The sequence below is a fragment of the Passer domesticus genome, chromosome 1 (genome assembly GCF_036417665.1).
Source record: "Passer domesticus isolate bPasDom1 chromosome 1, bPasDom1.hap1, whole genome shotgun sequence".
Lineage (NCBI taxonomy): Eukaryota > Metazoa > Chordata > Aves > Passeriformes > Passeridae > Passer > Passer domesticus.
The window spans coordinates 32974489-32990390 of record NC_087474.1 but is presented as its reverse complement, the minus strand read 5'-3'; the positions used below and the strand labels follow the sequence as shown (position 1 = coordinate 32990390).

The following is a 15902-nucleotide window of genomic DNA, read 5'->3' as shown; positions in this document are numbered from 1 at the left end:
TCCCCTTCCCCTTCCCCTTCCCCTTCCCCTTCCCGGGAGCTCGGCTCCCGCCTGGGCGCAGGCGCTCGCCCATATGGTGGAAGTGCGCGCGCCTGTGTGTATGGAAATCCATATTACACATTAATATACATCTATCTTCCAAATTCAGAGGTCGACCTGAGAGCAGCTCTGTGCATACGAAACCAGACGGGGAGGGGTTGCTGGGGAGGCCCGGGCTTCCATTGGCTGCGGGCGCCTGCCGTGGTGCGGGGGTATCTCTCATCATATTCAGCATGTTTTGCACAAGAAATGTCAGCCAGAAAGGGCTATCTGCTCCCTTCGCCAAATTATTCCACAACAATGTCATGCTCCGAGAGCCCGGCTGCAAACTCTTTTTTGGTAGACTCCCTGATCAGCTCGGGCAGAGGGGAAGCGGCGGGAGCAGGAGGCGGAGGCGGAGGAGGAGGCGGCTACTATCCCAACAGTGGTATCTACCTGCCACAGGCGTCCGATCTGTCCTACGGGCTGCAAAGCTGCGGACTTTTCCCCGTTCTGGGCAAACGCAATGAAGGTACTTCTCAAAGCATGGTCCCCAACTCGCACTCCTACGTGTCAGGGATGGAAGTGTGGCTAGATCCTCCCCGGTCCTGTCGCATGGAAGAGCCGGAGAGCCAGCAGGCCACCTCGTGCTCCTTCGCTCCAAGCATTAAGGAGGAGAGCTCCTACTGCCTCTATGACTCAGAGAAATGCCCCAAGGGCTCGGCCGCCACAGACCTCGCTCCCTTCCCCCGGCTGAGCGCCGAGGTCAGCCCGGCCAGCGGCGGCGGCGGGGTCCCGGTCCCGGGCTACTTCCGCCTCTCCCAGGCTTATGGCACTTCCAAGAACTACGGCGCGGGGCCAGCCGGGGCTGCCCCTTTCCCTCCGCAGCCCCCCGGCCGCTTCCAGACGCCTCCATCTTTGCCTCCCGTCCCGGAGCCGGGGAGGAAGGAGGATGAGGAACGCTCCCCAAGCCCCTTGGCGTGCGTCTCCCAGAGGGAGGACGAGACTCAGGCTTCATCTTCCACCGCAGAGGAGCTCTCTCCAGCTCCGTCAGAGAGCAGCAAAGCTTCTCCAGAGAAAGAGCCTGTAGGTAAGCGAATGACGATGGTGATGGTGGTAGTGATGATTAAGGAAAAAAAAAAAAAGGAAACAAAGAAAAAAAATAGTCGTTGAGGATCATAGTGGCATTGAAATGCGAAAGGAGGATCCCAGCTGCCCCGCGGGGCTGCCAAGAAGCGCTGCTCAGACTGACCTTCTGAACTTTGTAATATTCGGGCATGGGGTTGCCGTAAAAATTAATGTCCATCCTATAGTTTAAAACCCTTAGAGCCTCCGCTATGGGCAACTTTAGCCTGCATGCTGCTAAAACATATAGAAAAACAAGATCAATCTCTCCCCCGTGATGTGAAGGTGCCTACCAGATAACAGAGATGTTTGTAAAGCATCCAAAATAAGCAATAGGCAGTGCCAATAAATAAACCTATTAACGCGGTAAGTTATATTTTACGATCCAGAATGCTTTTCGGAATAACAACCGCGCTGAAATGTGCCATCTATGAGCTGCTATCAAATTAGACTGATGAATGCACGGCGAATATCCTTCAGCATCTACATTAGATAACAGAGCTGTTATTTATACTTTTCCTTATTTATTTCCCTTTCGTGTCCCCATGGCAAAAAATAACTCCCCTTTCCCGGACGGCAGACTTAGCAGGAGCTTCTCTCCGTCCGCCTTTCGGACGCCCTTTTATTCCTTTCAGGCGACCCGTTGGAAAGTAGCATTTAAAGAAAAGGAAAAAAAAAAAAAAGAAAGAAGGGTCAGCAAAAAACTGTTAGAGAGCCAACCCCAAACCACTAACCACTCTGAGCCACCAAGGGATTGGTGTTACCTCTTTCCCAGTCTGTTCCACTGTTAGAAAGAACCTCAAAACGTTTTTATTATTGTTATGACCGTATTTTTTCTTCCCCGAAATGGTTGGAGATGGGAAGGCCATGGCGAAGCTCTGCGGAAAGGCAGGGGCTGAAGGCAGGGAGGCTCCGGCTCCCCAGCTCACCTTGTTTTCCACCTCCGTGGCACACTTACAAAATCCGGATCCGGAGGCTTTGTTTTTTTGGAAGCAGGTGCCTGGGGGGAAGGAAATAAGAATGCAGGCCTTCACCAACTGCCCCCAGCACCAAAGGGCTCGGAATGGCCGACAGGGAGAGGGTAGGAGCTCGTTTTGGAGGGTCGGAGATAAACTACAGTCTGGGGCACTCAGCCCCACCAGAGGCTGTCCGGAGGCTTTTGAGCAGTGGCAGTTCTTACCCGGACATATCCAAAACCTTTGGGAAACCGTTTTGAAGCTCCCGGTTCCCTCAAGGACACCCCACATTCCCATTCCCCGCAGCTGGCGGAGCGAGCCCATCGCACGCACAGGCACAGACACACGCACAGATGCTCCTTCCACCTTCTCCCCCAGAGCTCTTTGCCTCCTACCCGATGGTAACGTCCATTTTTTACTTTCTCAAAACTAGGCAATTCAAAAGGAGAAAATGCAGCAAACTGGCTCACGGCAAAAAGTGGCAGAAAGAAACGATGCCCCTATACCAAGCATCAAACTCTCGAGCTGGAAAAGGAGTTTCTATTCAATATGTACCTGACTCGTGAGCGTCGCCTAGAGATCAGCCGCACAGTCCACCTCACAGACAGACAAGTTAAAATCTGGTTTCAGAACCGCAGAATGAAACTGAAGAAAATGAACAGAGAGAATAGGATTCGGGAGCTCACAGCCAACTTTAATTTCTCTTGATGAACCTATAAACACATCTTTATGGTTTAAAGAGCCAGTATCATTTTCCTAGGCTGTATTCATCCGCACCTGTATGGATTAACGATTTTAGGCGCTCTCAATATGTCCTTAACCTCTTAAGAGCTACTTTGGGGGGCGGGCGGACTAAAGTCACGCTAAAGCACAAAATGCCGTGTGTGAACCTCCCCTCTTCCTTCAGCCTTTCCCGGGGCCAATTTGTTCCTCTAAGCTTTGAAACACAAAAATACCATTTCAGGAGCTGCAAATATACTTCTCCCTATCTGTCTTTCTGAAAAGTAAACAATCCTAGTTAAAGGTGCATTCTTTTAAAATATAAGTGCTGTAACTTGGACTGTACGTAGCTGCACAATGAAGAATTTAAGCGTTGCCATATTTCTATATACTGGGAGCTTTCCCCTTCTCTGTTTGTCTTTTCTCCCCCTCCCCCTTTTTTCCTTCGAAAAGCGGGACTTAAAATAATGAAATGCAGGCATCCTTTAAAAGCGTTTCACGGGAACGGGTGTTAGGAATGATTTTTCTTTTTTTTTTCTTTTTTTTTTTTTAACACTTTACCTTAAAAGCCAATATTACAGCTTTAAATTTGGCCAGGAAAATGAAATATCTTCTCTTTAAAGGTATAAAAGATTTCGTTTTACTCATGGACTAAATTATTACACTTACCTCTGAATTTCTCTCGCTGGTTGTAGATATTTACTTAATGTAGTTTTGCTTAAATATGTGAATTTGGTGATTTTATTTTGTGTCTATATATAACGTTACCATTGGTAACGCATGACAAGCACACAGAAATTCCCCCTTGAAAAGAAAATAGTCACTTTTTTCCTCACTAGTTTCACTGAAAGTATATATCCTGAACATCAGATGGACTTTCTGAGCCAGAGTCTGAGATTGCGAGGGAGAATATATTCGTCTTCCTTTATACTGTGAAGTTAACATTCATTAAAGGGTCAAACATATAGGTGAAAAAAATTAAAAAGATTAAAAAAATAGAAAGAAGGGGAAAAGCTATAAATACAGATATGGATAAATGTCTATTATTATTAAAATGCCGATACTGTTTTAAGCAAATGCATTCTATCGTTATTATAAATGTTAGTTCTAGCTATATCTAGTTCTTACCTTAAATCGGAATAAATTAATATTGTAATGCTGCTGTGCGTGAAAAGACGATGTTTATGTTCTCATAGAAGAATAAAAAACCGTGGAATGAATCCTTTTAATTTTACCTCTTTTTGTGACTGTTTATCCTCAGGTTCTACTTTATGTCTTCGAGAACTTTTACAACAGGAATAGTTGCCTAAACCCCCTGCAATTACTTTAGGAATCTATTTAAATATTACCTAGACGGTCGTAATTTGTCTGGGCCATATAGCGATGGTGCTCTAAGGTTTGTCGGCTTTTGTTCAGTTTTATGACTTGCTAGTATATCTGGATTGTTGCTGTCTTGAACGAGTGGTTTCAGTTGACTGAGGAACTGCATAGACTGAGGAAGCAAATTACTATTTCTTGAGGGTAGGGAAACGATATATTTCTTCTCTTTTTTTCTTTTTTTTTTTTTTTTTTAATTTTTTCCTTTTTGTTAATCGAACACCTACAAGTGTGCGGAGATCTTTAACTCCAGAGGACGTTGACAAAATTCTAGCTTTATCTCAGGGCTGAGAAGAAACCGTAAAGGTGAGATCATGGGGAGGGGGGGAGGGACCCCAGCCTCGCCTCCCTGCCAGCGGGCCCCTCCAGACGAGGCTATTCCCTACCTGGCTGCATGTGGAAGAGCTTATTTCACACAGGCTGCCTTTTTTTTTTTTCCCTGTTTTTTTTTTTTTTTTTTTCCTCATCCTCTCCTCCTTGCTGCATGTTTAGCTAACAGGGTCTTGCACAAAGGGAACGCAAAAGGAAGACTGGAAGAAAAAGAGACAGCTAATGCTTCCTTGCAAGGGTATATGTATGCCGGGAGGAGGGGGGGACAGACTTTGAACCCGGGCTTCATGGGAGCCGCTAGCTTTTCGTGATGTAACATTGTCGTGCACGGCCCTTTTTTCCCCGATTACATCTGCATGGAAAGGCGAAAGCTGCCCGCTCGCGTGTGTGTGGGTGGTTGTTATTATATTTTACTCTTGTTTTCATTAACCCACCCGAGGCTGGCCGGGGGGCGCGGAGGGGCGCCGGCGGGGTGGGCGGGAGGGCGAGAGGCATGTTTTAGTCACGTTTCTGGTTTTATTTTCGTAGCGGGATCCTTGCGTTAAGGACCACGGCAATGGGGAAAGTAATAATTAGCGCCTGAGAACTGCTCTGTGGTTTAGGTAGTTTCATGTTGTTGGGGCTCCACCTTTCTCTCTACAGCACGAAACTGCCTTAATTACTTCAGTTGATATCATCACCAGGTATGCTTGGTTGCGAGGGTCCTTTCTACCCGAAGAAATCTTAGCGCTGAAGTGAACTGTAGGCGTCAAGTCCCAATGCCATTGTTTCCCATCTGCAGCGGAGCCTCCTTTGATTCCTCAGATAAACACGGCAGCCGAGGGGGGAAGCTTGACAAGTTCTTCAAGGTTAGCTAGCTCCTAAGCGAGTCCCTGCCTGCTTGCGGGTTTTTAATATATCTCGTTGGCTGCATTCAAGGTCAGGTGCGTTTTTGCATTCCGCTCGGCGTGGGTCGAGTTCGGGGGGCCGGGGGGGAGGCGGGTGACTGTTTTATTCTTCAATCTGGATTTATTAAAAACCGAGAGACCTGAAAGCGTGCCTGGGGGAGGGGGTGGGGAGAGATCCAATCTACCTGCCCCACTCCAGGCGTCATCAAAAACCGGGGCCCGGAGCGCAGCGCCCGCGGCCGGGCGGAGCCAGCGGCGGCGGGGCTGCCCGGCCCGGCCGGGCTCTGGGCCCCGCGGCGGGCTGGCTGGGGCCGGCTGGCGCTGCCGGAGCCTGGCGCACGGCTCCTCCCGCTCCGCGCCTCCGCCGTCGGGCCCGCCACCCCGGGGCTGCCCCGCGGCCCGCAAGGCCTCGGTTACGATCACGATTGCGGTGCGGGCTCTCCGCGGCGGCGGAACGGGCAACAGCGACCTCTCCGGGCCCGCTGCCGTCGCCGCCGCCGCCGCCTTTTGTGTTCGCAGCGCGACCGCGGGCGATGGGCGGGCTCCCGCCGGGCCCTCCGCCAGCAGCCAGCGCCGCCGCGGCCGCGGAGCGGGGCACCGTCCGCGGAGGAAAGGAGGGCGGGGAAAGGGACACAAAACTCACTCCTTGCTCATTTATTTCTATTTATTTGTAAGCGGTCGCGATTGTGTTCGCCTTAAAAAAAAAATAACAATAGTAAAACCTAAGAACTTTTTGGAAACTTCAGGCTGGGCTGCAGGAGCTCAGATGAGTTTGGATAGCGGATTTCAGCCGTACTCAGAAAAGCAGTCGTCCCCGGCCAGAGCTCTGCATTGCAGTCAAATTTAAGTGCTTGTGTTTGCCTCTCACACAAGGTCTGACGGGCTATCTGCAGTGTCTGTGTACATTTCGGGGATGTATTTACAGTCCCGTGTCTCTGTGTGCCTGGATGGCCTCTTCTGCCTCTGCCCTTTTGATTCCCAGTTGAATCGCCTCATCCTGATTTTGGACTGCTTCCTCTAAATTCTGAATCATTTTTTCTCTTCACTGTGCCAAAACCCCTTCGTGGCTTCGTACCACCACTGGTTCCGTGAGAGAGGTCTGCAGTGGCAGGAAACCCTGGGAAAGGCGATCCTGAACTTCCCGTTCAGGAGAGATCGCCAACGCCCGCGAATTCCTGCCCCGCGCCCGCGTGTGCTGAGCGCCTCCGCGGTGCGTGGCTAATGAAGCAGCCCTTGCAGATGCCCCCCCGCTTAAAAACCGACGGGATCCTTCCTGATGCAGCTGGCTGCTGGAGCTAGCGGAATAGGAGCCCTGCTAGTTCGGTTCTGTTGGGATGGAGGACAGGGAGTACTTTGATTCGGACGCGATCGCTCCAGCAGTGCTTCGTTGCTGGGAATTCTGGTTTCATATAGCGGTTTTATGTCAATGCTGTTTCTGCCCTGTTTGGGGTCTTTTGCTCCCGAAAGTGTAAGTCACCAAAACCTTAAGAAATTTGCAAAGTAAATTGATGAAGCGAAATGGCCTACGTGGCTCATATGAAAAATGTACTTTGGGCGAAAATGGATCTAAAACGGCGATAAAAGAGTCGAATGTCCCAGCGTAATTATCAGCAACGTGACCGCGTGAAAAAAATATCTAATTATTTGTTGTATTTCTCCTCTTACTTTCTGTACAACCTCTCCTGCCTCATGGATGCTGGCAGCGAACAAATGCGGAATTTTACAGGGGAAATAAAAATGCAGTCACGTTCTTTTAAGCGCTATTGTTATTGTTATTCATTTGCTATTAGTTTTGGTGAGGAACCAAAAAAATAAAACCCGCTGCTGAAGTTGAGAACCCAAATTCGAATATAAACATCCAGGACTCCTGCAGCTAAGATTATTTTTTCTGAATGGAAAAAGGAAGTTCTACAATCACATTTCACCACAGCTGACTCTTAATAATAAATACAAATGACGTGGAGTTCCGTCTTTCCAGGAAAGAAATACAATTATTTTTTTCTATTACGGAGTGTCTATACAATGGGAGAAAAAAAAAACACCCCAAAAAACCGAGAGAGCTTTATTTGCATTTTTAAAATTGTTAGAAAATAACGGGCCCCTTGTTTATTGAGATCTTGCAACTGTTCCACGATTTTCGAACTCTAATGGGGGATAATAGTTTCATTATGAGCCTTTGTAATTTTGAATGTGGGAGAGAGCGGTGTTAAAATAGGCCCTCTGTAAGATTTCGGATTAAACTGTTGAGAAGACATGAAAAGAAAAAGAAAGAAGGAGAGCGAGAGAGAGAGAGGGAGAGAGACAGCCCACATAGCGATGTAAAACTAATTAGAACCACACTTTCGCATGCACAATATTTACACGCGATTTTAATCATTACTCAGCCGTCCCTACCATTTGCTGGGCTCTATTTTCAATACAAGATATTTCGAGTAAATCGAGCCTCTCACGGAGATTTTTTTTGTGCCCCCTGCATCTTAGTGACCGCGCTCCTTCGCCAGCCACGGGGATAAACAGCGTGAATGTCCGCCAGGGAGAAACCAGGGAGTCGCAGGCATGTTTGCCAAGAGCTCAGCCACTACTTTAATTCCTAACACTGGACTTGGATCTGGCCGCCTCTTACTTTCCCCCGCGCACCCTCCCCTCCTTCTGCGGAGGATTGTAACCCTCCGCTCGGCTTCCGATGCCGCTAGCGTGTGTCCTGCAGTCACAGGAGGTGCCAGCAAATAAATAACTATATTTGCACATAAATTTGATTCACCAGAACGCCGGACGGCCGACTGCGAGCGCCCCTTTGATAGCCGCCTGGAGAAGCAGGGTGCCTTTCGGCAGAGGGGAGACGGGGCATTTTCTCCCCTTTCCCCCCGCTGCTTCCCTGCATAGTTGAAGAATTAATTGTGGTGATAAATACCGCCGCCCGGCTCTGCCCGCACTCCTTCCCTCCCGGCCAGGACGGCGGCTCCTCTCCGGCCGCCGCCGCACCGCCGCCCAGCCCCGGCTCCGCTGCCCGGCCTGGCCGAGGGTCCCCGGTCCAAGGGCAGGGGCGGCGGGGAGGACGAGGAGCGCGTTCCGGTCACTGCCGCGCCGTGCCCGGCGGGCTGCGGTGGTGAAGTGCACTTTGGTGCGGGCCAGGCTAAATACCGAGGCAGCGCCTGCCCCTGTCCTTCTCCGGCCGGGCGGGGAGGGCCGGCTCCGCGCCGGGCATTCGGAAAGGGGATACGTTGAATTTGACTTTCCGCTGCCAGCTCTGAGCCGAACGGAACGGTATTATTTACAGTGGGTTCCCAAACTAAACACAATAGTATAATTTAACCTTTCCAAGCACTCGTAAATTTTTACTGCTGTGAAACACAGCGATGCAAATGAGCGCGCTCATAGTTACTGACTTAATAACAACCCCGTGGCTCCCGAAACAATAACTCCTTATGAAATATAATAAATGTATATTTAAATACAGTATACCGCAACTACTATTTTGCTCTTTTTATTGCTTCAGTTATTGTATCATTTTATGTGAAGGTCTCCGATCACAAGGGTGGCGGGATTTTTTTTTTCGCGGAGAACACGACCCACTGATGGGATGATTAATTTTGATATAAAATAGTCCGCTTAAACGAAAAAAAAAAAGAAGAAAAAGAAAAAGAGGGGGGGGGGGAGAGAGAGGAAAAGAGAGAGAAAGAGGGGAGGGGGGCTGTAATACGGAATCTGATCTTTTAATCTCAGTTGGCCGCAATTAAAACAAACCCCGCCGTATAACTCAAATATCCCTTTGCATAAAAACATATGGCCTCGCTATAAAAATTATGGCTGGAAAACACTGACCCATTAATAGCCCGCGGACTGATTTATACTTTATTGTTCTGCTCCCCCGCCACGTGACAGGCGCAGCCAATGGGCGCCTGCGCTGCCCTCAACTTATTACTGACTCTACTTCTCCGCCAGCACCAAGTTGTTACGTGAAACCCGCAGCCCCGAACCGCGGCGGGTCCGCCGCCGCCCGCCCGCCCGCCATGTCGGCTCCCGGGACCCTCAGCAATTACTACGTGGACTCCTTCCTGGTGCCGGAGGGGGACGAGCTGGCGGCGCCCCGCTACGCCCCCGCCCCGCTGGGGCCGCCGCCGCGGCCGGCGGCGCTGGCCGAGCACCCCGAGCTGGCCCCCTGCAGCTTCCAGCCCAAGGCGCCCGTCTTCGGCCCCCCCTGGAGCCCCGCGCACCCCGCCGGCGCCAGCGGCGTCCCCGCCGTGTACCACCCCTACGCGCACCACCAGGCGCCCGTGGCACCGCCCGACGGCAGGTACATGCGTTCGTGGCTTGAGCCTGTGCCGGGCTCCTTGTCTTTCCCCGGGTTACCTACCAGCAGGCATTACGGCATTAAACCTGAACCGCTGGCGGCCAGGAGGGCTGACTGTACCACGTTTGACACTCACACTTTGTCTCTCTCTGATTATGCTTGTGGTTCTCCTCCAGTTGATAGGGATAAGCAAAGCCACGAAGGCGCATTCTCTGAAAGCAATGGAGAAAGTGAGGCAAACGGAGAGAAACCGCAGATCGATCCAAGTAAGTGGGACGGCGAGGGTAATGGACTTCAGGGCTCTGCGCCGGCCGCGGGGAGGTGTCGAGGCGCTGGGGCTAATTACGCGGCCGAGCACCGGCCGCTGCCGCCGCCGCTGCGCCAGCCCGCCGGGGTCTGCCATCTGCAGAAGCCAGCGCTGCCTTTCTCGGGCTCGAACGGGATCTAGGACGGCTCTGGCTTTCCAGGGTGAAAGGAAAACAAAAACCCACCCTACAACTGCAACTTAAAAACACATTAAAGAAAAAAAAAAAAAAAAAAAGGAGAGAGAGAGAAATGCAATAGTCGCCCATCCCCACGCCTGCCACCCCAGCAAACTCAGCAGGACGTGCTCACATCCTCCTGCCTCGCCGCGCTCCCAGGCGTGGGCAGACGCCGGGGAGAGGGGTGCCTAGAAAGCACTGGATGTGAATCAGATCTTTTTTGAGACGGCTCTCAGGACAGGGCGGCTATTGCTGGGCTGAGAACAGAAACCTCGCCGTTGACTTGGTTCCTCCCCTCCCCCTTTCGTCTCCTCGGTGGAAAACCCCGGGCTGGATGCTCCCAGGACTACGAGGCTGGTGGCAGAGCGCCTCGGGATTACTATCGCGATTAACGCCGTGCGAATAAGGGTCCTAAGAGGGCGAGGGTTTAATTATGCCAGCTGTAGATTAACTCGCCAGCTCCCTGGGTTTTGCCAGGGATGACACAGGAGAAGGTAGAGATTAAAAAGACAAACAATTTCGATGACATGTTGATCTGGCTGGTTACTCCCCGGGCTGGCAGTTTGAGGTGTGGGGAGGCCAGGCAGGAGGGAGGGAGTTAGAGAGTGAGGAAGAGAGAGGAGGAGAAAGTATTTAAAAATTGTATTCTCTCCAAACAATAAAAAAGGCGAGGGGAGGCGGGGGCAACGGGGCTTTGCCGCGTGTGGTTGCGTGTGACCTCCCCATGTGTCTGTATTTTGGAGTCCATTGTGCCTCACGAGCCTCTGTGCCTGGGGAAATGAGAGCCACGTCCTAAACACGAATACCGGGACACCTGATGGGCTGTTTCTGCGTGGATTTCCCTCCCAGCCCCCTCCCTCCACCTCCCACCCTCCCCCTCAGCCTGAACTTCTGTTGTTTTCGTTGTAGATAATCCAGCTGCAAACTGGCTCCACGCAAGGTCCACCAGGAAAAAGCGATGCCCTTACACCAAGCATCAGACACTGGAACTGGAGAAGGAGTTTCTGTTCAATATGTATCTCACTAGGGACCGTAGATACGAGGTGGCCAGGCTCCTCAATTTAACAGAGAGACAAGTGAAAATCTGGTTTCAGAACAGGAGGATGAAAATGAAGAAAATCAACAAAGATCGAGCGAAGGACGAATGATGGCGACACGTGGGTCAAAATGAAAATGCGTAAAGTAAAAGAAAAAAAAAAAGAAAAAAAGAAAAAAAGTTCAAACAAACAAACAAAAAAATCATCCCCTCGAGCCCTGCCATGCAATGCGTCTGGGTCCAGGCCTCATTTTTCCCTTGGCAAATTCTGATTATGATTGTACAATGATAGTCACAGAGGCCAGATTGCCAGGAGAGGTACAGTAAGACTTTTAATTTTCTAATAGGAAAGAAAAAGGGGGCATTAGCACGAAAAGGCTGTTTAACTGGCTTGTATAAATCTACCTGTTTCTTCACTTACGGAAAGAAAAAAAAAGAAAAAACTACCTTTTCATAATGCACAACTATTTACGGACTGTATAGTTTAGTCTACGTAGCTAATTTTATTTGCTTTTTGCGTGGCAGAGAGATCTCTGCTCTAATACTTGAACACTGTGTTTTATTGTGGTAATTATGTTTGTGACTCAATTTATGTGCTTGGGTGCTGTACCGGATGTAATGGTGTAAGCTAGAATTCAATTTGAACTCAGGTTGTTTATTATAAAAATTGCATAGAGTATAGCTCTGTAGTGTATTAAGTCTTTTCTGTATAATTAGACAGTTAACCTTTGATTGTAAAATATATATATTATATATATCCCAATGCAAAATAAAAAAAAAGGTAGAAAAACCGTTCGTTCGGGATGTCTGGGAATTACGGTTCTCAAAATATGAAGCAAGTAATTTTAGTATGCACAGTTGATACATATATAGTACTGTCTTTGTCGGTTGTATATATAATCTATATATTAAAAAAAAGTAAATAAACAGACTAGCTTAAATATTGTTTTTGCACCAGTGAGCAGTTAGCAGATTTCGGAGCTATACGTATATGTGAAAAGGGTAACTACCTATGGTTTATGTTTGAATTTTAATCGAATGATTTGATGGTTATTGTAATGAAGGTTAATTTTATTGATAATAAATTATACATTATAAAAACCTACATTTGGTTATTGTAAATTTGTATCGATTTAAAAAAAATCTGGGAAGTTATGTTGATGCAGAACGTACACTGTCTATTTTGAAACAGTTACCTCATGGCCTACTGACCAAATCGTTGTGTTGAAATGATATTTAACTTTTTGCCAAATAAAATATATTGATTCTTTTATATTTTGTGATGTTTTAAGATTATTGAGGAGAGATTCTTCCACGGCACACCGAATCTCGCCAGCAGATGTGGCGAGGCTAGGGCAGCTGCAGAGGCGAGGCAACGAGTGGTTATTATTTTCGAGCCAAGGCAAACCCACGGTTTTATAAACGCAGCCCCCAGGTGATGGAAATTTGGTCTTATTTTTATTTAAAATGGACAGATTCAGGTGGTAAATGCTATAATTTCTCTGAGGGCAGGGGTTTCTTCCCCCCTTTGGCGCGATTTGGTAAGCTGGTGCTCAGCAGTGCGCGGAGGGAGCCCCTTGGATGGCAGCGGGGCACGGTGCCGAGCTAACGCCGTTTTAATAAAATCCGCCGCCGGGGCGGGGGGACTGGGATCAAACCAAAATGTCCGACGTTCTTTAGCGCGGACAATAATGTAAATCTGCTCAGACAGCGACATTTAAACTGAGATTGTTAATTAGCCTCCACCAGAAAATGTCCAGCGTTAAGTGTGCTTCCACAACCCCTGTGAGAAGGCTCGCCTTACCAAGGCGTTCATTTCAAATTTCCTGCTAGAGATAATTGCCCATGCAAAATATGTTATTTCAAACGTCATCCACTTTTTTCCTTCCCTTGCCTTCACTTTTGTAATTTTTTTCCCCCTTTTAAATGTCCCGTGGCAAATAAATACAACCCGTCGCGTTTTACTAGCGCCTCAGATTATATATGTATTTATAGGTAGATATAGAATCAGATAAAATTTTACTGACAATTATGGTAGAATTTATAGTGTCAATTTTAGTCGCTGATTTAGCCGAAGGAAAGCGGCGCGCCGGCAGCAGTCTACAGCAGAGAACACGAAATTGTATTCATTTTTAAAAAGAGAAGGATGGTTTCTTTGGAGTGGAATATTTCCATACATCCCCTCCCCATTGCACCTACCCCTCCCCCGCCGCCCCAAGCCAAACCAAGCTCAGCAACAAAAGAAAATAGCAAAGTCTATGAGCTTGCTGAAATTTACCCTTGTTTTGGGCGGACATCTTACAGCTCACAGTGGATATCCTCCATAACATGAATCGCAGCACAGCTCTAAACCACACCGACCCTTGTTTGCAAATATGGCGAATAACAATAAAATCCTTCTTGTTTTATGAAGGTACCTTTACACATATATACATATATATATATGTATATGTATTGAAAGCAAAATAGGACGGAACACGCTTATGGTCTTGGCAGAAGTTGTTGTTAGGAAAATTCAGAGCCATACTACAGTGCAATAAAAGAAAATGACTGCTGTAACCATTTATGGGGTGTAAAACGCTGCAGGGCTGAAGACAAAACTTAGGGAGCCGGCAAGAAGTTTACAGATGTGCAGAACTGCGGGAGGGAAAAAAAAAGCTTTCGACTTCATCTTAAAAAAAAAAAAAAGGAAATAAATCGGAGGTAAGATTTGATGAGTTCTAATTAGCAAAAGGGAGCTCGTTCTGGCGTGCACACACACAAAAAAACCCCTAATTGATCCCCGAGCCAGTATTTGGGGATGCTGGGACGCCCTCTGTTGTTGCAGACAGAGGCAACTTCAAAGAATCAGCATTAAGAGTGTGTAATAAATGACGAGTCTGCAAACTGTCTGGAATTCGGCCCTTAATGAGTTTACAACTGTCCAGCCACAATTAAGATTTTCTACAAAAGCCTTTTCATTTGTTTTGTCTGGCTGTTTTAGATAAAGCGGGAGAGCGGAAATAACAACCTTTTATTGGCCTTCCCGAGCTCCATCCCGGGCCGGGAGGCGCACATTTATCTTGCCGCGGGCCGGGGCGCGGGCCGGCAGGGCGCGGCAGTGGCGGCCGGCGGGCGGCAGGTGGCGCTGTGAGCCCGCGGAACGGCGCCCCGCCGCCCTCCGCCATCAAGCGCTCGGCCGCCTCCCCGACAGCTCCTAAAATGTCGACTTTATGGGAGCATAACTGCGCTTGGAAGCGCTGAGGTGGTTTTAACAAAGGCCCATAGGTCTCAGGGTGCTTTTTGCCCCCCCCCGCCTTATCCCCGATTTTTTTCCCGCTTTATCCCGCCGACCGGGCGCCGTCAGGGCGGCGTTTACCGCCTGGCCATGCTCAGGGGCGCTCGTGGAGAAAGTAAAGCTTGATCTGCACCAAGGACACACCGTGCATTTATTATTCTCAAAATGCAGAGACATTTCCTATTATGTGATAGAGACGGATTGAGCCCTGGCACCCAACTGCCAGCTCCTCTTTTTCTCCTTTGCCCCAAACCTTTGCTCTTTGCTTAAGCTCTGAGCCTGCAAACAGGGTATCCTGATTTCCCGAAGGGCTGGTGTGAAATGAAATATTGGGAGAAAGGGGGAATTGAAGGGTCCGGGCAGGATGTAAGAGGGTGTCCCCGGCTCAGCCTGGGAGGAGGGCGCCCCAAGAGCTTCACCCTTGGAGCTCTGGGGCCAACCGATGGATTTTTCCAATGCCCTTGTCCGCTCGGCGTGGCTGAGACAGCCGTGCGGGGAACCGGCAGTGCTGCAAAAATCTAGTTTGAAAATTATTTACCGGCGGGTGAAATTCTTCAACAGCTGTCTTTGATACAAATAAAAAGCCCTGCTTGTGTCCGAAGCAATTTCAGCTCTGTGGGACCCGTTGTGGTTATATTACACAGATGTGAGAAGGCTGATGCTCTGCAAACTTGACGTGTCTCTCAAAGTCATTCCTAACTTGTTCTCGCCGTCTATTTTGTTTCCTCGAATCGTTTTCCTTTTTTTTTTCTTCTTCCCTTTTTTTCTTTTTTTAATTTTTTTTTCCTTTTTCTTTTTTCTTTTTTTTTTTCTTTTTGCCGCTTTGCTTTTGTTGGCTGCCGCGTCTTAAGAATGAGGCTTAGTGTGGAGTTGTGGAATATTTTCAGACGGCAATTGCCAAAAGAGACGGGGGAAAAAGTAATTGGAAAGAAAACAAATGCAGGAGGGAAGGAAGCATAAAATATGGGCTGAAGGATAAACGTTGTATTTCGTAAGTTTAAGCCAGACAACTAAACAAATCCCTGCATAGTACTCTGTAACAGAACTACTTTCTCTGCATCTTACTTACATTTCCTTAAATCAAAGCCATTCTTTTTATATCGAAATTCAGCAACGGGAATGTACTGAGCTAGTTTTTTCCCGCACTGATTCAAAGATTTAATACTTTCTAGGGATAAGGATCAACAGCCACTCCCTGCTTTCTAACAAGAGCCTTCCTATCAAATGTTAGTCTACAATGGCATTGCTAAACTTATTATGAGTAATTATTTTTTTCCTTGGGCAGTAAAATTATATTGAAATTAAAAAGTGTTTATGCATCGTCATACTAAGTAATAACTTGGCACAGCATGTTCCATTATAATCGTGGATAAATTATGGTGAGAACAGATTCCAAACCAACA

General features: G+C 48.3%; 2 protein-coding genes across 2 annotated transcripts; both read left to right on the top strand.

The window, feature by feature from the left end:
* Window positions 1-255: 255 nt before the first annotated feature.
* Window positions 256-4958, top strand: HOXA10 (homeobox A10). The gene is made up of 3 exons (XM_064412964.1): window positions 256-1108; window positions 2533-4502; window positions 4689-4958. The coding sequence occupies exons 1-2, from the start codon at window positions 289-291 to the stop codon at window positions 2805-2807; spliced, it is 1095 nt and encodes a 364-aa protein (XP_064269034.1). The 5' UTR covers window positions 256-288; the 3' UTR covers window positions 2808-4502; window positions 4689-4958.
* A 4427-nt stretch (window positions 4959-9385) lies between these two features.
* Window positions 9386-12495, top strand: HOXA9 (homeobox A9). The gene is made up of 2 exons (XM_064412968.1): window positions 9386-9970; window positions 11096-12495. The coding sequence occupies exons 1-2, from the start codon at window positions 9424-9426 to the stop codon at window positions 11332-11334; spliced, it is 786 nt and encodes a 261-aa protein (XP_064269038.1). The 5' UTR covers window positions 9386-9423; the 3' UTR covers window positions 11335-12495.
* The last annotated feature ends 3407 nt before the right edge of the window (window positions 12496-15902 follow it).